The 26,693-nt window shown below is 35.7% G+C and overlaps 2 protein-coding genes across 3 annotated transcripts; one reads left to right on the top strand and one right to left on the bottom strand.

Annotated features, from left to right (window-relative positions):
* The first annotated feature begins 12,341 nt into the window (after nucleotides 1-12,341).
* LOC130982002 (protein TWIN LOV 1) lies at nucleotides 12,342-16,845 on the top strand. 2 transcript variants are annotated; one of them, XR_009087071.1, is made up of 7 exons: nucleotides 12,342-13,360; nucleotides 14,413-14,620; nucleotides 14,729-14,793; nucleotides 14,941-15,020; nucleotides 15,131-15,166; nucleotides 15,277-15,340; nucleotides 16,481-16,665. XR_009087071.1 is itself a non-coding variant. In XM_057905810.1 (7 exons), the coding sequence occupies exons 1-7, from the start codon at nucleotides 12,727-12,729 to the stop codon at nucleotides 16,631-16,633; spliced, it is 1,260 nt and encodes a 419-aa protein (XP_057761793.1). In that variant the 5' UTR covers nucleotides 12,348-12,726; the 3' UTR covers nucleotides 16,634-16,845. The 2 variants fall into 2 exon arrangements, 1 of the variants encoding a protein (XP_057761793.1); XM_057905810.1 differs by having other exon boundaries at nucleotides 12,348-13,360; nucleotides 15,131-15,186; nucleotides 16,481-16,845.
* Nucleotides 16,846-17,287: 442 nt separating this feature from the next.
* LOC130980742 (aldehyde oxidase GLOX) lies at nucleotides 17,288-19,391 on the bottom strand. Its single transcript, XM_057904392.1, has one exon. The coding sequence runs from the start codon at nucleotides 19,389-19,391 to the stop codon at nucleotides 17,679-17,681; it is 1,713 nt and encodes a 570-aa protein (XP_057760375.1). The 3' UTR covers nucleotides 17,288-17,678.
* Between the last annotated feature and the right edge of the window lie 7,302 nt (nucleotides 19,392-26,693).

Raw genomic sequence — 26,693 nt, 5'->3', positions numbered from 1 at the left:
TGGTGGACAAGTCCTCTACCTTGGCAAGGTTAGCCTTTTCTCATCTCATTTGTCACCTCTGTTATTCAGTTGGAATTGACATTGAGGGAGACACCCTCATTGATGAGGACAAGCCCATCACTAAGAAAAGGATGGAGCAAACAAGAGATCCCACTCATCATGAAATCCCTGAGATGCCTCAAGGGATGCACTTTCCTCCACAAAACTATTGGGAGCAAATCAACACCTCCCTAGGAGAATTGAGTTCCAACATGGGACAACTAAAGGTGGAGCACCAAGAACATTCCATCCTCCTCCATGAAATTAGAGAAGATCAAAGAATCATGAGAGAGGAGCAACAAAGGCAAGGAAGAGACATTGAGGAGCTCAAGCACTCCATAAGATCTTCAAGAGGAAGAACAAGCCGCCATCACTAAGGTGGACCCGTTCTTTAATCTCCTTGTTCCTTATTTTCCTGTTTTTTGAATTTTATGCTTATGTTTATCCATGTTTGTGTCTTGTGATCATTAGTGTCTTAGTGTCTATGCCTTAAAGTTATGAATGTCCTATGAATCCATCACCTTTCTTAAATGAAAAATGTTCTCAATTGAAAAAGAGAAGAATTGCATGAATTTTGAATTTTATACCAAGATTAATTATTTTGATGTGGTGGCAATACTTTTGTTTTCTGAATGTATGCTTAAACAGTGCATATTTCTTTTGAATTTGTTATTCATGAATGGTTGGCTCTTGAAAGAATGATGAAAAAGGAGACATGTTACTGAGGATCTGAAAAATCATAAAAAAATGATTCTTGAAGCAAGAAAAAGCAGTGAATACAAAAGAGAGAGAGAGAGAGAGAGAGAGAGAGAGAGAGAGAGAGAGAGAGAGAGAAACGAAAAAAAAACAAAAACAATTAATAAAGTTGTGATCCAAGGCAAAAAGAGTGTGCTTAAGAACCCTGGACACCTCTAATTGGGGACTCTAGCAAAGCTGAGTCACAATCTGAAAAGGTTCACCCAATTATGTGTCTGTGGCATGTATGTATCTGGTGGTAATACTGGAAGACAGAGTGCTTTGGGCCACGGCCAAGACTCCTAAAGTAGTTGTGTTCAAGAATCATCATACTTAACTAGGAGAATCAATAACACTATTTGGATTCTGAGTTCCTATAGAAGCCAATCATTCTGAATTTCAAAGGATAAAGTGAGATGCCAAAACTATTCAGAGGCAAAAAGCTAAAGGTCCCGCTCATCTAATTAACACTGATCTTCATAGATGTTTTTGGAATTCATTGCATATTCTCTTCTCTTTATCTTATTTGATTTTCAGTTGCTTGGGGACAAGCAACAATATAAGTTTGGCGTTGTGATGAGCGGATAATTTATACGCTTTTAGCATTATTTTTAGTATGTTTTAGTTAGTTTTTATTATATTTTTATTAGTTTTTAGTTAAAATTCACTTTTCTAGACTTTACTATGAGTTTGTGTGTTTTTCTATGATTTCAGGTATTTTCTGGCTGAAATTGAGGGACCTGAGCAAAAATCTGATTCAGAGGCTGAAAAGGACTGCAGATGCTGTTAGATTCTGACCTCCCTGCACTCGAAGTGGATTTTCTGGAGCTACAGAAGCCCAATTGGCGCGCTCTCAACGGCGTTGAAAAGTAGACATCTGGGCTTTCCAGCAATGTATAATAGTCCATACTTTGCCCGAGATTTGATGGCCCAAACCGGCGTTCCAAATCAGCTCAAAACTGCCCGGCGTTAAACGCCGGAACTGGCACAAGAATGGGAGTTAAACGCCCAAACTGGCACAAAAACTGGCGTTTAACTCCAAGAGAAGTCTCTACACGAAAATGCTTCAATGCTCAGCCCAAGCACACACCAAGTGGGCCCGGAAGTGGATTTTTATGTCATTTACTCATTTCTGTAAACCCTAGGCTATTAGTTCTCTACAAATAGGACCTTTTGCTATTGTATTTTCATCTTTCAATCTTAGAATCTTTTGATCATGTTTTTATGATTGAACCCTCTTTGGGAGGCTGGCCATTCGGCCATGCCTAGACCTTGTTCTTATGTATTTTCAACAGTGGAGTTTCTACATACCATAGATTAAGGTGTGGAGCTCTACTGTACCTCGAGTATTAATGCAATTACTATTGTTCTTCTATTCAATTCAGATTGTTCTTGTTCTAAGATATCACTTGTTCCTCAACTTGATGAATGTGATGATCTGTGACACTCATCATCATTCTCACCTATGAACGTGTGCCTGACAACCACCTCCATTCTACCTTAGATTGAGTGGATATCTCTTGGATCCCTTAATCGGAATCTTCGTGGTATAAGCTAGAATTGATGGTGGCATTCAAGAGAATCCAAAAGGTCTAAACCTTGTCTGTGGTATTCTGAGTAGGATTCAATGATTGAATGACAGTGACGAGCTTCAAACTTCTGAAGGCTGGGCGTTAGTGACAGACGCAAAAGAATCAATGGATTCTATTCCAACCTGATTGAGAACCGACAGATGATTAGCCGTGCCGTGACAGGGTGCGTTGAACATTTTAACTGAGAGGACGGGACTGTAGCCACTGACAATGGTGATGCCCAACATACAGCTTGCCATGGAAAGGAGTAAGAAGGATTGGATGAAGACAGTAGGAAAGTAGAGAGACGGAAGGGACAAAGCATCTCCATACGCTTATCTGAAATTCTCACCAATGAATTACATAAGTATCTCTATCTTTATGCTTTATTCGTATATCACTCATAACCATTTGAATCTGCCTGACTAAGATTTACATGGTGACCATAGCTTGCTTCATACCAACAATCTCCATGGGATCGACCCCTTACTCGCGTAAGGTTTATTACTTGGACGACCCAGTGCACTTGCTGGTTAGTTGTGCGAAGTTGTGAAATTATGTTTAGACCATGGTATTCAGCACTAAGTTTTTGGAGCCATTACCGGGGACTGTCTAAGTTGTGAAAAGAATGAATCACAATTTCGTGCACCACCCACCTACCTTCAAATTCAAAATCTCCTCCCCACCCAAACCCACCCTAAATGACCGAACCCTAACCCCTCTCCCTCCACTATATAAACCCCTCCATCATTCTTCATTTTCACACAACACCACCCTCTCTTCTCCCTGGTCTATGAAGGTCCTATGAAGGTTGGCGTTGGCAAGGATCATGGTTATAACCACCGGATCATCATGGTCGGGTGTTACCCCTTGGGCGTCTTCTTTGGTGAACGAGATGGTGAGCAAGTTGGGAAATTCGACATCTTCCCCGACTTGGTACACCTCTTTTAAATGCTTTTTCCGTGATGATTTTCATATTTCTCCTCGAGCAAATCCCTCATTAATCATATGTATGTGTCGCTCGGAAGTTTGAGGTGGACATTCTTGTCATCCCCTCTCTTCATCTCTCTTTCTCTTCCCTGGCTCCCCTGACCTATCCGTTAGGTACCTGTCTAGTCGACCTTCTCTGGCTAATTTTTCTATGACATTCTTTAAGTCATAACAGTCATTGGTAGAATGTGCATAAAGTTTGTGATACTCACAGTATTTTGTTCGACATCCACCCTTTTGTGTTTGATTGATCGAGGAGGTGAAAGTTTTTCGGTATGGCATATTTCTCTATAAACACTTACGAGGGCGACCCAGAGGGGGTGTAGTTATGGTATCTGCAAGGCTTTTCCGAATTGTACTCTTCCTTCTTTTTAGCTTATTTTTCCTTTTCTCGAGGTGGGTAAGGCAGGCTAGATCTCGGGAGTGGCTCTCGTAATCCGGAGTTCTCCTCTATGTTGATGTGCTTTCCTACTCGCTCTTGTACTTCGTACAAGAAAGCCGGATGTCGCTTGGATATGGATTGAGAGAATGGTCCTTCTTTAAGACCCTTAACCAATCTCATTATCACCGCTTCGGTAGGTAAATTCTGGATTTTCAATCATGCCTTGTTGAACCTTTCCATGTAGTCTCGGAGTATTTCTCCGACCTCTTGCTTGACTTCCAACAAGCTCAGGGCATGCTTTACTTTATCTTTCTGAATGAAAAATCTGGTAAGAAACTTCCATGCCAAGTCATCGAAACAGGTTACTGACCTGGGAAGTAAGTTGTCAAACCATTTCATTGTCGCTTTGGTCAAAGTGGTGGAGAAGGCTTTATAGCGGGTGGAGTCAAAGGCGTCAGCTAAATACATTCGGCTTTCGAAGTTGTTAAGGTGGTGTCTCAGGTCAGAGGTTCTGTCATAGAGATCTACGTCAAAATTTTTGAAATTCCTAAGAACTTTACCCAACATGATCTCTTTTATGAATGGGTCTTCTCTTCCGAGGGGCTTCTTCCCGGTCTGTTCTGGTACTTCATTTTTAGAGACTGGCCTCTAGTCGTAAGGGCTTTTCTTCTAGCTCCCTTCTCCGTTGTACTTCTCGTGGCAGCTCCCGTTCTGCTTTCCGTTGACGCTCGGCTTCATGTTCAAGTTGTTCTAATAGTTCTCGTGACCGTGAACCAATTTTAGCAGCTTCGTTGTTTGTAGAGGGACTTCTTCTACTAGTGGATGGACTTCTGATTGGATCCACCTGGGTTGGAAATTTCTCGATGTCCCTTCTCCGTTAAGAACATGCATTTGTAGTGGTGGAGGAAGTATAATGGCATGGCCCTCTGGTTGGGACTCAGGTTCAGATTCGGATGTTGTATGTCCGTCTTCATACTGGTGGTCCGCCATTATTAGGAGTTGAATCCCAGGTCTCCGGCAATGGCGCCAATGTTTCGAAGGTTACCTGAAACATTGATTTGGGTCTGGACGTGAGGTCCAAACTCCTTAAGGGGCAGCGTCCGACTTGTTCTTGTGCTGAGATGCCACTGTCCGAGTTTCTCGTAAGGAGGTGAGGGTGGTACATGCAAGAAACTCTGATGTTTAAGTTAGAAAGGGATTTGGGCAGATATTTAGTAGATTAGAACGTGAGTATACCTGAGGGGTGTCAGTTTATGTATAGTATAGTCGATAATCACCTTTGTTGGAGTAGTTCCATCTTTATTATGGATAACCGTTCCCTTTATCTTGAGAGTTCGTTGGCATTTATCTTTTAGGGGAGATAGAGATAGTAGAAGAGATTCGCGGAGGTAGTTTACTTGCTTGGGCAAGTAGAGCTTGAACTCCTTTACAGTGTCTGAACTCTTTAAATAGGTCGGGTACGGGTTGAAGACATCCTTTATGAATTGAGTCTTTTATCTTTATTGAGCTTGACTTTAATTGTTGGAACAGGATATAAACAAGGATATTATCCTATTATTTTTTATAAAGTCATTATATACAATATTTTTTATTATTTTTTTCGTCAACATGTAAAAAAATTGAGTGATATTATTAAAATTAAGATAGAAATATTATTATCCTTTATGTTTTTATAAAGTCTTTTTATTTTGACATTTTTTAGAACACTTATTAGTAATTATATATATAATGTTATCTATATATATCATGTTCTCTTTGAACATAAGAGAACATAAATTGGATAAATAGTTTAGTCCCATTTTCTTTCTTAAATTCTGAATTCGAGACCAACATTGTTTTTTTGCGGCTCAATTTTTTTATATTGGAGTACGATGTATGAATTACATAATAATAATTGGTGCTTTTTGTATTTTAAATTTTATTGGAGACCGTTTTGCAAAATGAAAAAAATCAGAAGATGCATTTTCCAATTACTTTTTAAAAAAAAAAAATCAGAGTTTAGAAAATTGGATGATTCCCTTTCATTCCTTTTAATTTATTTAAATTTTTGAATAAAACAAATTGTAAGTTACTTCGCGAATATTTTACTATTGGTTGTGTTTTCCTTTTTTTTTTTTTTTTTCTGTTGAAACGCCAAACTCATCGTTGTCTAATAAAACCACATACAACTAGACAACATTATCTACTACAAAAATAAGCAAAAGATTTTGTAAGTGGTGACGTGGATAGGATAAGAATCTAGTAAGAGCCAACATGGATTTTTTTTTTCAGGTTTGGTTTATTGTCATTTAATACGACACATATTAGTTAACCTTTTCAATTCGTATAATTGGAGGGAGGATACTCATTTCCAACATTGGATAGTACTAAATTTCTAAAAAATAAATTGGTCATTAAATTCGTAATAAATTGATATTCCAATGCTCATTTTTTCTTCATGTGCGTGAATCATTTTTTTATTTTGACTGGTCTAATTTTTTAAGTTTAATTATTTTGTTGGTTTTTATAATTTTATAAAATTTTTAATTAAGATTTTATATTTTTTAATTAGATTCTTGCATTAAATTTTTTTTTAATTAGGTTTTTTTATAATAATTAATTTAATTGTATAAGAATTTAACTAAAAAAAATTTTGGTACAAAAACCCAAATAAAAAAGAAAAAAAATATAAAAATCCAATTAAAAAAATAAATTAGTGTAAGAACTTAATTAAAAGAAGAAAATAATAAAAATTTAATTAAAAATTTTGCAAAATTATAGAACTAATAAAATAATTAAACTAATTTTTTATTATAGTCACAAAGTATTGGATATTTATAGGCGTCACTATAGTTCACCAAAAAAGAAGTGATTCACCAAAAAAAAATATGCTTCACTATTTCATTTATTACTAGACCTTAATAAGTATTGTGGATGGCTATGAGTATTTTATTTACTAAAAGTTTTTATTTTGTCTTAAAGACATATATTAAAATTATAAATTAAAAAATTATTAGAAATATAAAAATTTCAAATTTTTAATCTATTTAATTTATATATTGAATAAAAATTTAAATTTTTATTAATAATAAACTTATCATATCTCCTAAAACATAATCATACAAAAACAAAAGCAAATAATAAAAAAATGAACAATATCAAGAGGAGTCTCGAATGACAATGCCTTAACTTTTGTTGTAGCTCCTCAAACCTGCTTCCAAGAGTATGTCAAGTGATAAACCATATAAGGAATCCAAAAGTGATGAACCTCCCAAAGTATAAAAAGGCACCCAAAAGTAATGAATTTGAAGTTATTATTTCTGTGATTGAAAAAAATATATATAGATTTATGGATATAATAAAAAAGTATTAAAAACAAATTAGAATGACTGTCTGTTAAAAATAATATACTTGCAAAATAATAAAAAATTAGTTAGTTATAGTTACATAAATTTCTTTAGGCAGGTACGAATATTATGACTACCATCATTATATTCATTATACTTTTTTGTTAGATCAATTTTCAATTAAAAGGAATAAGAAAGAGATTACGAAAACACAAAGATAGAAATAAAAAATTTTTATTAGAAGTAATCGCTTTAAATCCAATCCTTCAAAAAGCTTTTTTCATTGTTCTTCTTGATTTTTCAAGTCCTTGCTGAATTTTGAGAATAATCTATTTTTTCATTGTTTCTTCTTCCTTATTTGATGTGCATGAAAAAGTTGTAAAAATCAAATCGGATTAATCGGTTCAACCAAAAAATTAATAAACAGAACCATAAATTAATTTGGTTCGTTTTTTGATCATTTAAAGATAAAAATTGACATAAATTAATAAGAACTGACAAAAATCGATCTAACCATTTCCAGTGGCGGATTTACGGGGAGCCTAAGGTGGCCGTGGTCTCCCATTTTTTAAAAAAAATAATATTATTAGTTTATTATTATTATATAATATATATATATATACATATATATATATATCTATATATTAACACACTAAAAAGTTTATATGTTAGAAACTTAATATGTATAATTATAATGTGTATTATAATATATTAGTAGCAATTAAAAACTAGGTTAAAAAAATAATTAAAAAGTTATTAAAAATATAGATTTGTATTAATGTAACAACTATAAAAAATTTTTTATTTTCACTCTTTCTATGGCAATAGTAATAATTAAATAGATTTTTTACACAATAAAAAATATTAAAATAAGACTTTAAAATAAGATAAAAGATAAATTTTTAGCAGATTATATGATTATATATGTTGAAAAAGAGAATACTTCAAAATTTATTTCAGATGATAAATTGATATTTTAGTTATATGAAATATCACAAAACAAATTTAAAAATATCAAAATCCTATAAAGTATGTAGTTGAATGTTAATTTTTATATAATATAATTATTAATTTTGACTTATATACTATAAATTATATTTTGATAATTTTTTATTATATTATTTTAATTTATTTTATATTTAATTTGGTCCTCTTATAAAATTTTTGAATCCGCCACTGATTGTTTCGATAATGGTGCACTCTATGGTGCTACTGTTGAACACGAAACCTCTTAGTTGCAATCCATTTTTATTGTCATTTTCTTAATGTTATATACGACAAAGATTAATTATATAATAAATTTTTGAATTAAATAATTTTATAAATATTTAATTTAATTTAATTTTTTTATTATTTATTTTTTAAATTAATTATATTTTTAATTATGTATCATTATAATAGAAATATAAACTTTACTAAAAATTTATTAATTTTTATTTATTTTAATGTTAGTATTGTGATTAAAGTTATCTGTTTTGATATTAGTATTGAAATTTATTGATATTATAAATTTGTATTATTGTGTCAAATTAAGATACTATTTTAGTAGTACTAACTAATTTTATATCTATCTTTATATTAGTTATCTTTAAAATTTGAGATTTAGTTGTTTTTAAAATGTTTGGTGAAGATATGTATTTTAATGGTTTATAAAAAAAAGGGCAAAAAACCAATTTAAACCAATGAGAGAATTTAATTACCCAAATCAGCCAAAATAAAAATTTTTCACCAATCCACCAACGATCAAATATATATAATTCGAATCAACTCAATTCAAATTGCAAATGCATGTAATTCGAAACAACTTGTTTCGAATTACCATTGAAACAAAATGCATGTAATTCGAATCAACTAGATTCGAATTAATGCTTGCTAAATCGAATTGAATCGTTTCGAATTAGTATGAAAAAGTGACTCAATAGAGTTCGAATCATGTTGATTCGAATTATTCACATGTTGATTCGAAAGGTAATTCAAATTAAGTTGATTCGAATTACTTGTTAGTTCCCTATATAAGGAGTTGGAACCAAGCTCATTCGAATCACTTTTACTTGTTACCTTGGTTATTTATATTAGTTCCGTTACTAACCTTGCAAAATCTGTTAAATTAGACAATCCTTTTTAATGTTGATGATGTGTACTTTATGATGGAATAATAAATTTTTTGGTAGTTCACATTCGTTATAAACAACAGACATACAAAGCATTTGCAACTAATAAATTTTTTAACCTTACATAAATAAAATTCAAAATATAGTATAGTAGTGACAAACCCCAATTTGAGGGTTTGTCTTGTATTGAATTTAGAGTATTTTGATAACCTTTTGTCACATTTAGCCTATAAATTAGCATGGTTTTGTTATCTCTCCCTTATTTGTGCTTAAGTGTAAAAACATGCTTTTTAAGTCTTATTTTGATGAATTCTAGTTTCTCTTTGATTCCATAAGACGCCTTGATGTGTTTGTTAGTAATCTCAGGATGAAATAGGCTAAGCATGGATCAGAAGAAGCAAGGAAGGAAGCATGCAAGTGGAGAGAGGCACAAAAAGCCAAAGAATTGATTTCGGCCAAGCACGCGTACGCGCACAAGGCGCTCGCGCGCACATCGCAGAATCAGCCAGGGACGCGCACGCGCACCGTGTGCGCACGCGTCGTAGCCCGCACGTGATTCCTTTATTGCAGCACATGCCTGGCGATTTTAGGAGGTTTCAGCAACCAACTTTGGCGCCAAAATGCATATAAGAGCCAAGGATTGAAGGGGATTGACAACACATACACACATTCACACCCATAGACTATTCTAGATCATTAGATAGATATTTTTAGTTAGTTACATTTTGTAGAGAGAGAAACTCCAACTTCTCTCTAGGATTCATCTTCATTTTCTCAATTCTCAACCATTCTTTGGTGAGATCTATTGCCACTCTCAATTTACTTTGTTCATGTTGTAGATCCTTGTCTCTAATCTCAATTAGTGTTTGTAATTGTTCAATTCTTGTAGATCTTAGGTTTAACTTTGTTGTTTTGAATTCTATTGATTCATTGAAGATCTCATTTTCATTGTTGTTCATTGTTGATTGTTGTTAATCTCTTGTGTTGAATTGTTTTGATTCTAAATCTCTTCTCAATTTTACTATGTCTTTCATTCTTGCCCTCCAAATGTTTGAGAAAATGCCAACTTTAGATATGGAGTAGTATTCCCTCACTTGGCCTAGTGGTTGAGTCATTGGAGACACTTGAATAATGGATGTCAATTGTTGATTATGAATTGAGGATTGCTAATTGACTTAGAATGCACTAAAGCTAGACTTCCCTAGGGTAAGACTAGGACTTGTGACTTGAGTTAATTACTTTTACTTGACTTTCCTCTATAATTAGGGGTTAACTAAGTGAAGCAACACTCCTTTGTTATCACAATTGAAGGAAGCTATAGTGATGGGACTTTCAATGTTCAACCTTGGCCAAGGCTTTCAATATTGATTGATTGTTGTTTTCTTTTATTCACACTTTTATGCCACACTCTTCAAGCCACAAAAAGACCACTTAACCAATACATGCATCCTTGTAGCATTCCTAGGGAAGAACGACTCGGGACTAATACTCTCGATTATATATTGTAGATTTGTTTGATGATGGATTTTGCGTCGGTTTAGACTATACTACGATTGATCACTTGATAATTTCTATACCGGCAAAAATTCAATCGTCAAGTAGTAAAACAAACAACTCAACCAGCTTTGCCAACAGCTCCAGTGTCCGAACTTCGGAAAACTGCCGGCGACAAAGAAACATGACCTGCAAGTCCTCATCATTCCCGATCGTGAAACTATCATACTTCACGCTATCTTGGAGCACCGTGATTAGAATGCGATAGAAAAACTTCTTTACCCTTTTAACACCTTCCAGACCAAGTTTTTCCAGTACAGACCTAGCAAGGTCATCATAGCTCGTCGTAGAACTCACGATAATACAGAGAGGATCCTTATCGGTGAACTTGACACCTGACCGAGTTTTCCTCTTAATCGATCCTCTGTGATGAACCAACACTATAAAACTGTCTCCACCAGCCATATGACCCCTCAATGTTGAGAGCAACTTCACGTTCATCACATATATATACAGGCCTGGAACACACTAATTCGAACTATATACACATAATTCGAATCAACTGAATTCAAATTAACTAATGCTTTGTTTTCCTTAGTAATTCGAGTCGACCTAATTCGAATTACGTATTGGTCCATTTTGCTACTAGTTCGAATCTACTTGATTCGATTTAATAAAGGATAATTCGAATCTACTTGATTCGAATTACATGCCTTTTATTTCAATGATAATTCGAAACAAGTTGTTTCGAATTACTTGCATTTGCAATTCGAATCGAGTTGATTCGAATTATATATATTTGTTCGTTGGTGAATTGCTGAAAAAATTTTGCTTTTGGCTGATTTGGGTAATAAAATTCTCCCATTGGTTTATTTTAGTATTTTGCCCTAAAAAAAATTTGGCAGGTTTGGCTATTAGGCGGATGGGAGGAATTCAGGACTTAGTTGTTCTTAAATTGTTACATTATTTATAGTATTAATAGTTTACTTATAGTGTATTTTAGTATAAAGATATCAAATAGAATTATTAATTTAGTTTAAAGAGATAAAAAATTAAATTTGTTATTACTAAAAAATATTTTACTATATATTAAATAATGTGTTCATTAGTTTTTATTTTATTGTAAAAAATTATCTAAATTATAATACTAATAGTATATTATAAGATTATTATTATTAATATATTAACTGAATTTTAATATTTATTATTTATGTATTTAAAAATTATATTTGAGAATGATTTATTTAGTTTCATAATAAATAATATTTTTAAATTTAAATAATTTATTAATTAGTTTGTACTTATTACATATATTTAATAATTTATTAAAAAAAGAATATTAATATAATAAATAAAAAGATAATCTAAAAAAATATTATTTAAAAAATTATAAAGACAAATAAAACTTTAATCAATTTAAATTTAGAGACAATTAGATCTCCGCTTATTTTTGAACCTGATATTAATATTTTTTGATTCAGAATTGACGAAAAAATATTTACAAAATTACGTTGTACGACAGAATCAAAAGATAGAAATCGAAATAAATCGATTTTATTTTAAGGAATTGTATTGTCATTCTTGAAAATGGACTGGTTGGTACTTCACTCTTTCTCAAACAAGAAATCAAAGAAAGAGAAAAAAGAAAAAATCAGAGAAAATCGTGTGACTCCGGTTCGCTGCGTAATTGAACTGCGTAGTCCTTCTCTCCTCCTCCATTCCTTTCTTCCTTGCTTGCGTCTCTCTCTCTGCTCACACAACACAAACTCACAATCACCGTCACAATCACACTCTCTACAGTTTCACCTCTCTTGTCTACTCCTTCTTATAACCCGTCATAATCACCACAATAATTTCAACTAAACTACACACTTCATTTCATTCATGGGTATTACCCACATGTTCTTCTTCTTCCCTCAAGCTTCAATTTTTCAGCTTCCACTCAAACCTTAAAGCCTCCACTAACCGAAGAACAAAACCGTTATTGAAACTGCAACAAGTACACAGTGCCCCAACTTACCACATGGGATTGGGATTAATAACCACCCAAGCAACGACCAAATCCCAGGTAGCCTTTCATGGAGTCATCATCATCAACATCATCATCATCGACAAGAAGAACAACATCAACCGAAATAACATCAACATCGTTGATGGCGATACAGAATTCCTTCGACTCCGTTTATTCCCGCTACGCACGCGAGGCGCTCGACGAATTGCCTGGTAACTTCACCATCACCGACCCATCAATCCCAGGCCACCCAATCATCTTTGCCAGCCAAGGCTTCCTCAAGATGACCGGTTACGACCGAGACGAGGTTGTCGGAAGAGGTGGGGCCATGTTCCAAGGTGATAGAACTTCTAGAAGGTCGGTGATGGAGGTCAGGGAGGCCGTTAGGAATGATCGGAGCTGCCAGGTCAGCTTGCTTAACTACCGCAAGGATGGGACACCCTTTTGGATGCTCTTTCATGTGAGTCCTGTTTTTGGAAGGGATGGTGGCCGGGTTGTTCACTTTGTGGCGGTTCAGGTTCCTTTGGAAGGGAGAAGGCTGAGGAGGCGACGGTCTATTGGGTGCCGGAGAGGTAGCGGCGATGACGGTGGTAGTGGCGATTATGTTCTCGGGTGTTGTAGGAAGGAGGTGTGCAATGATAACAGCTTGGAGGTTGAGTTAGTTTCTTCCATGGATCACGGGTTGGACCATGATACTAGAGGTTTGTGTTCTGGGTTCAAGAAATGCTACATAGTCAGAATTTTTGTTATTTGAAAATTAGGATTTTACTAACGAGCGTTTATAAAGTAACTGGTTAAGGAGTCAAAATTAGAATGTTTTGTTATAAATGCAAAAAAATATGATCAAACCTGTGAATTCTTTTCCTGAGGGCACTCATTATTTAAATTATCATAATGGTGGAATGAAAAAAAGTTCTATGATTAAAGACTGAAAAGCTTTTACTTTGTAGTAGTTTTTTATTTTTATTTTTTTCTATAAATTAGATTTTAGGGTATGTGAAAGTAGTAGAACTTGTTTCACATAAATGTTTGGTTGAGGTAGGATTAGGAAGGTTCCTTATCTCCTGGAGTTTGTTGAAATTCCTGAGGACGTATAACTTTTGTACTCTTGTGGCCAGTGGGGGATTTGTGTCACGGGATCTAAATGACCCGAACGTGCGGCATACCTTATAGGATACTTTTATGGGAAAAAAAACTGCATTAAATTGTTGAATGCTTCACGTTCATGCACTGTTTGGTACTTCTGTTCTGGTTGATATACTTTGGTAGCTCTTGGCTTTGTAACTGTCAGTTTCTGTGGTGACCCTTTGGCAAAAAGCATCCCCCCCCTCCCCCCTCCCCCCCCCCCCCCCCCCCCCCCCACCTCTTCCTTTCTGTTTCTTTTAGTTAATAAAAATTCTCTGATTGATCATTGATTGTCCTCTTGTTGGGAGGAATTGCCTATGATATCCTCGTGAACAGTGCTTCAAGTAATTTGGTAATGTCCAAATTTAATTTGTATTTTCTATTATTAATCATGGTGAATTCATCAAATGAAGATTTGAATTTTGATGAATGGTGTATGTTATGACATGCAGTCATCTGGTTCATATAGCCAAACCACTTAGTAGGATGAGGCTTAGCTACTAATCTAGTATTTTTATGTTATCTATTATGTTAAATTCCTAGTGAAGTGGCGTTGTACATTGAAGCTCTGATTGGTTAGGGACTTGGGGTTTGGTATTTACTGATTTGTTAGCTTTGTGACATTCAGAATTGGACAGTGACAAGCCGTGTGAGGCAACTGACGACGAGAAGAGAAGCGCGATGGTTGCAATGGACAACATTTTTTCTGTGCTAACTCACTACAGCGAGTCAACAGGCAGATTGGTATGTAGAAAGAGATGCAGCATACCTGACATGGGTCTTCTTAGCACTTCCTTGATTATTTCTCTTGGTAGAATCAAACAAAGCTTTGTATTGTGAGTTATTGAAAAAGACTAGTTTTCTTACTTCACAGTAAGTTCTATGCTTTTGGCAGATCTTTAATTCATTTATATGTTGTTTGTTGAATTTGAGTTTTCTCGCAGAACTAATCCGCATTTACCTGACATGCCTATTGTATATGCCAGTGATGCCTTCTTGAATTTGACAGGTTCTCCAACTTTCATGTTATTTAAATTAATAATATCCCTGTTACAATTACAGTTTACATCAAATACGGTGACACCTGATCTAAGGATAAAAGCCATTAATTCAGATCGATGATTTTGTTTTCAATAAAACCTTATTTCTTGAATAGGTTATGCAAGGGATGAAGTTTTGGGCCGCAATTGTAGATTTTTGGGTGGACCGGATACTGATGACTCAACTTTATATCTGGTATAATATGCTGTTATTTGTCATAGTTCTTCAATAATTGTCTTGTAACTTGGCTATTTAAATTAGTGGAAATGGACCACTTGGTTAGGTACTTTGCTTTTTGCTTACAGATAAGGGAAAGCATTAAAAATGAACAACCATGCACAGTACGTATTTTGAATTACAGGTTAACACTTTCCTTCACTTTTGCTTATGCTTGCAAGCTGTGAATTTTATTTGTTTGACATGCTCAATCAATTTACCACAATACTAACAGGAAGGATAGAAGCTCATTTTGGAACCTTCTCCACATCTCACCCGTACGTGATGCTTCTGGCAAGGTAGTGTTACGCAGAGCTATTTATATGCTGAACTATGCATCTTAAATGTCTCTGTTTTTCACTCTCTGCTAGTCATTTTTCTCCCCCAGTCTGTTTCAGCATTGAGAATATTAAAATAGTCAAACTTGGAAAGGTCCTTGATTCATTCCATGACAATTGATTGAGTGCTATTGTTTTGGGTGGCTTTTTGAAGGTTTCTTGTATTGTTATTTTAATCAGCTAGGTTGTAATGTATAACTATATTCAAATTTGTAGAGCTTGGTTATTTTAATCTGCTTTATGATCCTAAACTCAAAGTTCCGCATTCAGCACGACTATTGTTTTGTTGCACTAAACAATTAATTAATTTACTTGTAGAAGGTTGGGAAAGCCAAGAGGTCACAGTTGTGCATTTTAATAATGTGGTAATAACTATTTTTTCTTGGTGGGGTTGCTAAGAGTGCGTTTGGTTTGCGTTTTCATTTTCTGTTTTCATTTTCAGTGTTCTGTTTTTCTAGATTTTGTAAAGGAAAAGTGAAAATAAAATTCTGTTTTCTGTTTTTACCTCTTGTTTTCACTTTTTCCTTCACAAAATAAAAAAAAACAAACACTGGAAATGTAAACAGAAAATGAAAATGCAAACCAAATACACCCTAAGCTTCTTACAGTTTTAATGGTGATCAAACTGGTCTTTACTGTATGGTTGCGCACTAGAAATATTCTTCCCTTATCTTTTTTAGTCCATGAGGTGAATGAGTCTCAATTCAGCTATAAGATTGCTGCCTTTTGACTTGAAGGACCGGGCAGGGTTTCAAATTTTGGAAATAGTCAAGTCAAGCCCTGTGCATTGAGCCTAATTTTTAGTCCATCCAAGTCAAAACCTAATCTTAATGAAGTTGCAATGTATTCAATATTGCTTAAATGCAGATCATATATGATTGTAACTATATAATTTTTGGTGGCTTCATCAAATGCCCGCCTTCTAGTTACAGATATGTTAGTTGCAGAGCAGAGTTTATATGATCTGATGGTTAAATGCCAAAAGCCTTGCGGTGAAAGAGTTGGAGCTATAATTTCAGTTATCAATTGTCATAAGAAAATTGGCTGTATTCGCCTTTTACATGCATGTAGTTTACCTTGCTGAATTGCGTGTTTGTTCAGGTAGCATACTATGTTGGTGTTCAAATAGAAGATGAGTGTAAAAACGAGGATAGACAAGGCTTGAGCCCTGAGAAGAGGCAGCTTAGTGTGGTTGGTGTGGTGAAGGTTGCTGTCAGGAGTTTATCAATGCATGTTGGATCTTCAAAGTCATAGGATGATTATTTATTACTCATAATATGCCGACTTTCCAAAATATTATTACCCGTTCACAAAATTATCAATCTCAACTGATTGATCGTTGAGATGATATGAGCACAAAATACTGATTTATGTAATCCATAGTGTCCAAGAAATTATAAGAAAAACATTCTACTATCGATAAATAAATTAAATGTGTTCTCTCCCATGTGCCTGTCAGCTGTATTTATGTTATTCAGCCATAAATTTTATCTTACTCGATTGACTTGCAATGACTTCGTTTCTCCCTTTTCTTAGCATGTCAATCAAATTGTTCCTCTCCTGCATCGGTTATTTTATTTGGAACGTAACTAGAGATGATTATTTTTGGAGTAACTATATTATGTATACACAAAATATTAATTCTTTGTATAGAATATATATTCATTCATAAATATATAATGACTGATTTGTGGTTAATTTTGGTTGGGGACAAATTGGTAACACCAAGAAGAAAAATAGACAGCATTTGAACTGAAGCAGAGAACGCAGCTTCAGAGAGAAAATATAGATGTACCATAAATAGAAGCCGAAATACTGAGCGAAAGTAAACATTGAATCACCCAGTTCTGTTTATAATTTTATATTATAGATGTAAGCGTGTACAAACTAACTAAACTGCACTGATTGACTGAAGCACTTAACTGAACGAGACTAGCTAAGTGCTAGCAAGGTTACAAAATCTTCCGATAAGCATTTTGGTTACACTGAAACTGATGATGCAATAATGGCTTCACATAAATGGACACACGACAGATTACTCTTATTACTTTATTAGTACTACCAGGCAGTACTAGACTAGCAAATAAATTTAATGGTAACTCAGATTACCAAAACTGCTCGATAATTTAGAATAAAATAGAAATTTCCCAAAAGAATTGAGGATTTTATCTTTCTGTTTTAATAATAGAAGTGCCCTCCAAAAGAATGGTGTCTAAAAACCCAAGCCACTACCCCTACATACAACAGTATTCCCACAGAAGCAAATGATGACGACTTGCTGACATCACCTCACTTCACTTCACTTAACCTGAACCCAAACAGCTACACTGGGAACCCCTGCATGCACGACAAACACCATGTAATACCCAGGCGGCGCCACCGTCGGCGAAGGCGGTCCACGCGCCGTCACCTTAAATTCGGACGCCGCCACCTCCTGCAACGCCGCAACGTGGAGCACCACCACACGCTGGTTCATCGAGAAAGAGTGCGTCGTAAACGATGGCGCCACAAGGGCCACACTAATCCCAGCCAAAGAACGCCGCAATGAAAACGTAACAGAAAAATTACCACCATACGACGCCGTATTATTCGCAGCTTCAACCGCAATAATCGAAGGCCTTAGGGTTTCGAATTCGGGTCCCAAATAATCCGGATAATAAGCGTCCAAACTCAACTCTGTCGGGTACGGGTACGACTGAAAATCATAACCTCTATGTGGGTTGCTCCCACCCACTAATATTCTGCCATCTGGCACCAACACAGCTGAAGAATGATACATCCTAGCGGTCTTCGCCGGCGCCAGTATCTCGAACCGGGATAACGGTTCATGTAAACCGGGTTTATATAAAACCGGATACCGAACCGGGTTCGCTGCATTTTCCCACCCAGCAGTTCCGTTCGCCGCGCCGTTAATTATAACGACGTCACCCGTTGGAAGAAGAACCATATCCGGCATGACACGTGGAAACGGCATCGTCTCCATGATCCATTTGGGTTCAGGGTCGGTCACCCGAATCCGACCGCATGTCCTCGAAGCCTCAATGAAGATCTTGTTAATGTTGGCCAAATTGAACGCGCCGGGAAACGCGCCGCCGCATATCATAATTTCCGCGTGGGGTAATCGGGTCGGGTCGTCCAACCCGGAGAGATGAACCGGAAGCAAAACCGAAGAGCCTGTGCTAGGGTAGTTCCGTTTTTCTATTCCGGGTATCACCGGGAACTCGCGGAGGACAATGTTGCGTTTGTAGTCGAGCAAGATGGATCTCCGGTTAGCAAAGACGAAGAGGTTCCCGTCGGGGAGAAGGTGCAAGAACGGATAAAGATTGTTCTCCTCGCCGGGGTTGCTATCCCTCGTGACCTTCAAGAATCTGAGGAAGAAGAAAGAGTTAGGGTTTTCCGGTGCAGTGAAGATGCTGTTGGGATCGACGAATTCGTAGGTGAAGGAGTTTCTTCCACCAAGGACGATGATTCTTCCGTCGGGGAGGATCTGATTCGAAGCGTACCAGCGGGAGGAAGTTAGGTTCCATGGAAGTTCGAGCCAGTCGCAGGTTTCAGGGTGCTGAGGACAGGGTGAGAAGGTGCGGAGCTTGTTGTGGCCGTCGTTGAAGCCGCCGGTTTGAAAGAGTGTGCCGTCGAGGGAGAGAGCGCCGGAGGAGCACCATGCGTCGGTGAGGATGGTGAGTGGGCGGAGGGTGTTGAGGGAGAGGTCGTAGAGGACGGAGTGGGCGGTACAGTCGAGTTTCAAGGCCATGTCGCGGGGGTTGAAGCGGCAGCGGCTGAATGGGAGGGAGATGTTTGAAGGACCGAAGTCTGTACGGTCGAAGATAACTACCTTGTTATCTCGCATTACTTGCATGTGCATGGCGGAGATGCCTATGCTTCTTTGCAGCTGAACCCAGTGGCCTCCCGTGGTTGCAGCCATCGGTTCTGGGTTGAAGGGTGAGCATGCAATGTTGTAGAAGAACGTGAAGAGGAAGAGCAAGGATGGGGCGTTCTTGATCTTGAACGCCATGGTGGCTTTACTTGTGTGTGCAGTGGTCACTCCAATCCTCTCTCTCATATACATACATATGTAATATAAGAATAACAATGGAGCCTTATTGTTTTGTTAAAGAGAGGGGGGCAAAAAAAAAAAAACTGTGTTATTTATGATGGGAATCCATGGTTTGGTGGGTGTAATAAAGAGTAAACAACCATAAAATTGTTGGAGACTTGGAGAGAACTGGGTAGATATCAACTTGTGGGCGTCAAATTGAGGGAGAATATAATTTGCTTTTGTTATATATATATATATATATATATATATATATATATATATATATATTTGTTATAAATAGTATATACTCGTGTCAGAGGGGATTAAATTCTGCATCGATACGAGTCAAATAAGTGGGTATGTTAATTGTAAGAGAAATATTTTATTCAATGCAATTTATAGTAATGTAAAAATTAGATATACTGCTGTAAGATAAGATTAGTAATTCGAAGGGTTTTTTTTTTTTATATTTTAAATCCCCTATAATCTCGTTTTATTTCTTTATTGAACGAATAATGATAGATGAGGTGGGATTAATGTGCTAAGTAAATAAGTCGAACTCAATTCTGGTTAAGTTGATGTTAATTATTAGATGGATCTTTCGGTATTTTTTTTGATCGAAATAAATTAAATAAAGAAAAATAAAATAAACAAAACAAAGAATTGCTTAAATATGGGACAGTCCCATTGAAGATTATTCTTAAACTCCTCCCAAAGTGAAAGAAGCTCCACATGCCAAAGTTGTAATTTTATCGCCATCTTTGTCATAGTATCTGCCACCGTGTTTGCATCTCTCATAATCAAACGAAAGTCAACACGCCAATTCCAATGCATGATATCTCTTATTTTGAGTACCAATGGATCACTAAACCCAAAACCATCTTGTGTAAAAAGATTAAATGCTTCCACACAATCCCTCACAAATAACATCTCGTTGACCCACATCCCAAACTAAGAGATATCTTCTTCAAATAGCAAACAATAAAGATGTCATTATTCCTTGCTCGCCAAATCCACCAAAGTCCCGAAAAGAACTTGAACGGATGCTCTCTGCTATGATACAAGAACCAATTCTTCAAATCCAAAGGATGACAAGAAATATCCAACCTATGCCAGACAAGCTGAGCTTTTGGACAATCCCAAATATAATGTAAAATCGATTCCTAGCTAGAAAGACATCTTGGACAATACCGAATACAATGGATCTTTCGGTATGATAATAAATTTATATATATTGGGGTAATAAAAATATAAATAAATTAAAACATGATATATGGATTATATTTTTTATGTTAATAATTAATTTTTTTAAAATATATTATATCAATATTTTTACTAAATTATTTTTATACTTTAATAAAAATAAAAAATTATTTAATTTTACAAAAGACTTAAATATTTTTTTTAATATTAGACAAAAATTACCCTAATCATTTTAGTTTAGTCAAAATTAAATTAATTTTAGTTTTATATTTTTAAATTTGGAACAATTTAAAAATCAACACAAAAATATATATAAAAAATTAAAAAAGTTTAGGAACTTATTTAGGGTTCAGCCTTTTTTTTTCTCTGGACAAAGAAGAAGAAGAAGGTGTCTCACGTCTCCTTTTTGCTTTTCTTTTCATGAAGCTCTGTTTGTCTCGTCTCCACTTTACTCTTCTTTCTCTCAAGCTCTGTTTGTCTCGTCTTTGGCCAACAGAAGAAGACGAAACTTTATTCGAATCATCTTCTCTCCGCGCTTATTTGTCTTTGGCAAAGAAGAAGAAGAACGCAGTTCCTCCAAGACGTCCCTGTCAATTTTCTGTTCCTCCACGACCTCCCCGTGTACGCGCTCAGCAACCTATCAGAGGAGTTTTTGCTGGTTGTCGGAGCCTCCAACGGTAAGAACCTCGGTCTCTTCTGCTTCAACGAAGACAATCCCAAGCCCTGCTCCGCCAGCTTTTCACAGTCGACCCTCGCCTGCGTGATGGCTCCAAAGTTGTTTCCGTTGTGCTCAACAAGGTTTCCTAAGTTGCTCCTCTCTTCTCTCTTTTTCTATTTCTCTCTCTCTCTCTTTGAGTACACTATAAGAAAATCGTTGAGTATCGTCGGAAAAATGAATAAAATTCGATGGTATAAACCTCGCCTGTAAATATTTACCGTCGGATTTTTTCTACCAACAGTAACGACGGATTACCAGCTCGGAAAACCAATTGGTTACTGGCAAATTTTTTAGACGGTATTATTAGCGCAAAAAATGTTGTTTCGTGTACTATTAACGTCAGATTATTCCTACGCTAATTCTGGCGATAATGACATTTTTTTAATTTGAAATACATGGTCAATTTTAAATTTAATTTTTTTCACATAATTAGTAGTCAATTCATAAATAATGAAAAATTTTTATTTAAAATAAATAATACAATGTTCAAATAAATTAAAAGTCAAGTACATCAAATAAATACAATGAAATAATAAAATGAAAAACTAATGATCGAAGACAATGTGCTAATGTTGGTGGCATTAGGACACTAACATTGGCACCTTCTTCCTTGTGTAATGGCGTTAGTGAGCTAACTTTGGCCACTAACGCTCCCTTCTTCCTTGACCAACGTTGGTACTGACGTTAGTAAGCTAACTTTGCCACTAACACCAGCTTCTTCTTCTTCTTCGAGCACGTTAGCACTGACGTTAGTGGGCTAACTTGGCCACTAACGCCAGCAGCTCTTCATTGGCAACGTTGGCACTGGTGTTAGTGGGCTAACTTTGCCACTAACGCCAGCTTCTTCCTTGTAGAACACGTTAGCACTGGCGTTAGTAGGCTAACATGGCCACTAACGCCAGCACCTCTTCATTGGCCAGCGTCAACCATGGCGTTAGTGTGCTAACTTGGCCACTAACGCCACAGCCTCTCTGCTTCTCTTTGCCTATCATCAATCAAACAAGTGCATCAAAGCTTTGCTATAATCACAAGATATTGCACCATTCAATCCATCAAGTAGTTCTTGCATAAATCTCATGAAAATGATTATAATTCACTAATGTTTGATGAATCAAGGCATGCATAGATAACGCATCCAAATTCTTGCTTATTGATGAAGATAATGCATGAAACTAACCTAAAATATACTAAAAATGGCTTGTGAAACTAGCCAAGATGCCTAGGTATCACAACACCAAACTTAAATCTTGCTTGTTCCCAAGCAAGTGATAAAGCATAAGAAAAATGAATGAGAACACAAAGAGATATAAGCTCATATTGAAAGATATTCAATCCTGGTTCATGGGGTTTCATGCATGACATCTTTGAAGTTCACAATCTTATTGGTTTCTAGGTTATAGCATTCTCTTAAGTACTGACTCTGCTACTTCTATTAGATCCTTTTATTCTCTGATCATTAGTTTAAACTTTTTGCTTTTCTTTTTCTCCTTGCTGGAGGCTTATTCTTTTTATTGAAGCTTAGTGCTTTGTGTTAAGGCAGCTCTCTATGGTAAGCTTTCAGTCAACACTCCTGACCCAGTTAGTTCAAGGTCATTTTAGGTGTTGAAGCACCCCTTAGGACTTACTAAGTCAAGCCTCTTCTCAACACATACACACCACAGGCACTTGACTTGCAATTTCACATTGAGACATGGATGCCCAGCACCTCTTTGGGTTGCTAAATGCTTTGTAGCAGGGTTGTTCTTGATAATGGACTTTTGGTTGATAATCCCGGATTAGTTAGCCCAAGTTATCAAGTGATGAAGCACTTCTTAGAACTTAATCATCCAAGCATATCCTTGTACAAAAGCATCACAGGCATATATCTTTAGGGTCAAGCTATTGGTGCCTAGCTTATGCATTGCTCTTTTCTTTCTTCATTCTTCTTTTTCTTTTTCTTTCTTTTTGCAAGGATCTTTTATTCACAAGGATTTCATAAAATGCACACTAAGTCTATACTTAAGGGAACATTCTACCCTTCCATTTTATTTGTGAACTTACTAAGTACTCAAGCATGTACCACCACATAACCTTAGGATTTTATTCAATCTTCTACCAAATTGGGCTTTTATCCTTCTCTGTTCATAACATTTTCTTTTATTGAAACATAGGGAACAAAGTATACAATTCAAACAAGATGGAATGATATAGGTACTTAAACTAGTAAGCCAAAACGGCATAAAAATAGTAGACTGTAAATGAATCATGACTAACAGGACACTAATCAACAAGGGCACAATTGCACTTTCAATTAACACATTTAAGCTAGAGACAGTCAAGTAACAATACAACCTCTCAGTGTCCACTTGTTTCCTGCTTATCATCACCATCTTTAGCTTTTGTATCCTTCTTTATCTCCTTAGATGATGGTGCATATTTCCTCCAAGAGATTGAATGACTTCCTGCGAAGATATTGAAAGTTGCTTGTTCCCCAAGCACTTGAGAAATGGTTAGCATGCATGTGTATTTGTAAGCTTCTGAACTTACTTTAGTGTGTGAACACCAAACTTAGTTCCTTGCCTAATTCTATATGCAGCAAATTTGAACATCATGTGCTTTTATTAATAAAACAAACTATGAACTAGAAAGTAAACAGTTGTTAAGTAGTTCTATGATTGTTTGGAGTTAGTGACTAGTCATGCTATTTGGAGGGGGGGGGGGTCGTAATGTGTTTCTAATGAAATCTGTGGTGGAACACCAAACTTAGCATCACACATTCAACCTTGAATTGTTCACTTATGACCTCACTTTAGTGTGTAACACAAAACTTAACTCCTTGCAATGCAGGAAAATCTACTTAACTCTCTTATTGAAACAGCAAAAAAAAAAAATTTACCTCTGGTTGGGTTGCCACCCAACAAGCACTCTTTTATCATCACTAGCTTGGCGTCCTTCCTTCTTATTCAAGTCAGCTCATGAATGCTTTCCTCTTTGTCCCAAGGTCCTCCTAGGTAGTGCTTCACCCTATAACCATTTACTGTGAATGTACTCTTTGAAGCTTCATTCTGAAGTTCAAGATTTTCATGTGCGGAAACCTTAATCACCAAATAAGGACCGGTCCATTTGGACTTCAGCTTGCCAGGGAATATCTTAAGCCTGGAGTTATACACTAGAACTTGTTGCCCTGGCTCAAAATTTCTCCTTGCAATTTTCTTGTCATGCCATCTTTTGGTCCTTTCCTTGTAGATTTTAGCACTCTCATATGCTTCTAATCTAAATTCATCCAGTTCATTGAGCTATAGTAACCTCTTTTTTGCTGCTTGAGAATCAAGATTGAGGAGCTTGGTGGCCCAAAAAGCCTTGTGCTCGAGCTCCACAAGGAGGTGGCAAGCTTTGCCATAGAGTAGCTGAAATGGTGACCTCCCGATTGGAGTTTTGAATGCAGTTCTATATGCCCAAAGGGCATCATCCAGCTTTCTTGCCTAATCTTTCCTTGTAGCCCCAACCGTTTTTTCTAGGATCCTTTTTAGCTCTCTGTTTGCTAGTTCAGCTTGGCCATTGGTCTGAGAGTGGTATGGTGTGGCCACTTTGTGAATTACTCCATATTTATATAGCATGATGTTCATTTGCTTGTTGCAAAAGTGACTACAACCATCACTGATAAGGCCCTTAGGCACTCCAAATCTGGTGAAGATATATGTTTTGAGAAATTGGAGACAGCAAGTCCGTTTTTCTGAATGATGTACACAAAAGTTTTAACATGTTTGAAATGTTCTTTTAAAGTTTGAGAGAAGATTAAGACATCATCTATGTAAACGATTGCAAAGTTTGAATAAGGATTAAAAATATCGTTCATTATGTTTTGAAATTCAGATGGGGCATTTTTCAGACCAAACGGCATTACATTCCATTCATATTGACCGAATGGGACTGTAAATGCGGTTTTATATCTATCAGATTCTTTAATCTGGATTTGCCAAAAACCGGATTTCATATCAAATTTTGAAAAGATATTTGCTGAGTTTAACCTATTGAGTAAATCCTTTTTGTTTGGGATAGGATAACGAATCCACTGTAAAGCTTGATTCAAAAGTTTGTAATTGATAACAAGCCTGGGGGTTCCTTGTTCTATCTCAGCTTGCTTATTGACATAAAAAGCTGAGCAAGACCAAGGACTCTTGCTAGGACGAATTAATCTTTTATCCAAAAGATCTTTAATCTCTTTTTGACAATGCTGCAAAAGTTACTCATTCATTTGAATAGGGCGGGCTTTGTAGGGATTTTTGATTCTTTGAAACCTTTTTCATAGGGAAGATCAACAATGTGTTCTTTCCTTTTCCAGAAGGCATGAGGAAAATTAGAACAGATAGACTTTTCAATTTGATTTGAAAGATTTTTTATTTTATTTTGAATCCTTGGTTGAGAAAGTTGTGATTCAAGGGTTTTAAAAGAGATTTCTTCTTTCAAAAACCAAATCTATTTGGATTCAATTAGGTTTAGAGATTTTTGGGTTGGTGAGTCTAAAAATTCAAAGAAAGTCACCTGTCCTCCCACAAAAGAGGTAATTCCAGGAAAATCTGCCAGGTATGGAAACAAAAGGATAATAAAAGGTATCCCCAAGACTACATCATTTTTGATGTCCTTTGCTATGATGAAATTGGTCGGAATCCTAAGATTACCCTTTTCAACAAAAGTATCAGTTAATTTGAATTTGATATTTAGTCTTTCACTCGTTATCGAGCTAAGACGTTCAGTAGTCTTTTCAAAATACTTTGTGGGGATCAGACATTCTTTAATACAATTTGAATCTGCACCTGAGTCAAAAAGTGCTATGGTTTCAAGAACAAAATCTTTAACGACTATTCGGATATTAACACGACATTTCATAAAAGAAAATATGTTTATTATTCTCAAGATTTCTTTTCCATCATTGTCGTTAGAAATTTCATTTTCTTGTTTTTCAGAAAACTCAGTTTGGTTTATAAGAGGATCAAGTTCTCCATCATCAGATTCTTCTTCTTGCATTAACTGTGAGAGAATGAGTTGATGATTGTCTTGATTTCTTTTGACCTCTTGGATTTCCCTTTTAAGGTTGTTGACCTCAGTATGGAGATCCTGAATGGTTATGGGGAGAAAAACTTGTTTTTTCTAATTTCTTGAAAATAGGATTGACATCATATTTATTATTAAGGACAAAGTTTTTGGGCTTCTTTTCTTTTTGTAAAGATTTTTTTTAATTTCAAAAGAAAGTCTTTCTTTTGTTCTGGATCGCCAATAGCCTCTATAGCATCAAATAAGAGATCTTGATCTTTGGATAAAATATTAATTTGCTTGGTATCGAAATTTGAGGATGATTCAATATCATCAACTTGGATATT

This window comes from Arachis stenosperma, chromosome 5, assembly GCF_014773155.1.
Source record: "Arachis stenosperma cultivar V10309 chromosome 5, arast.V10309.gnm1.PFL2, whole genome shotgun sequence".
In the NCBI taxonomy this organism is placed as follows: Eukaryota; Viridiplantae; Streptophyta; class Magnoliopsida; order Fabales; family Fabaceae; genus Arachis; species Arachis stenosperma.
The sequence above is the reverse complement of the archived record's forward strand: the minus strand, read 5'-3'. Positions and strand labels throughout refer to the sequence as shown.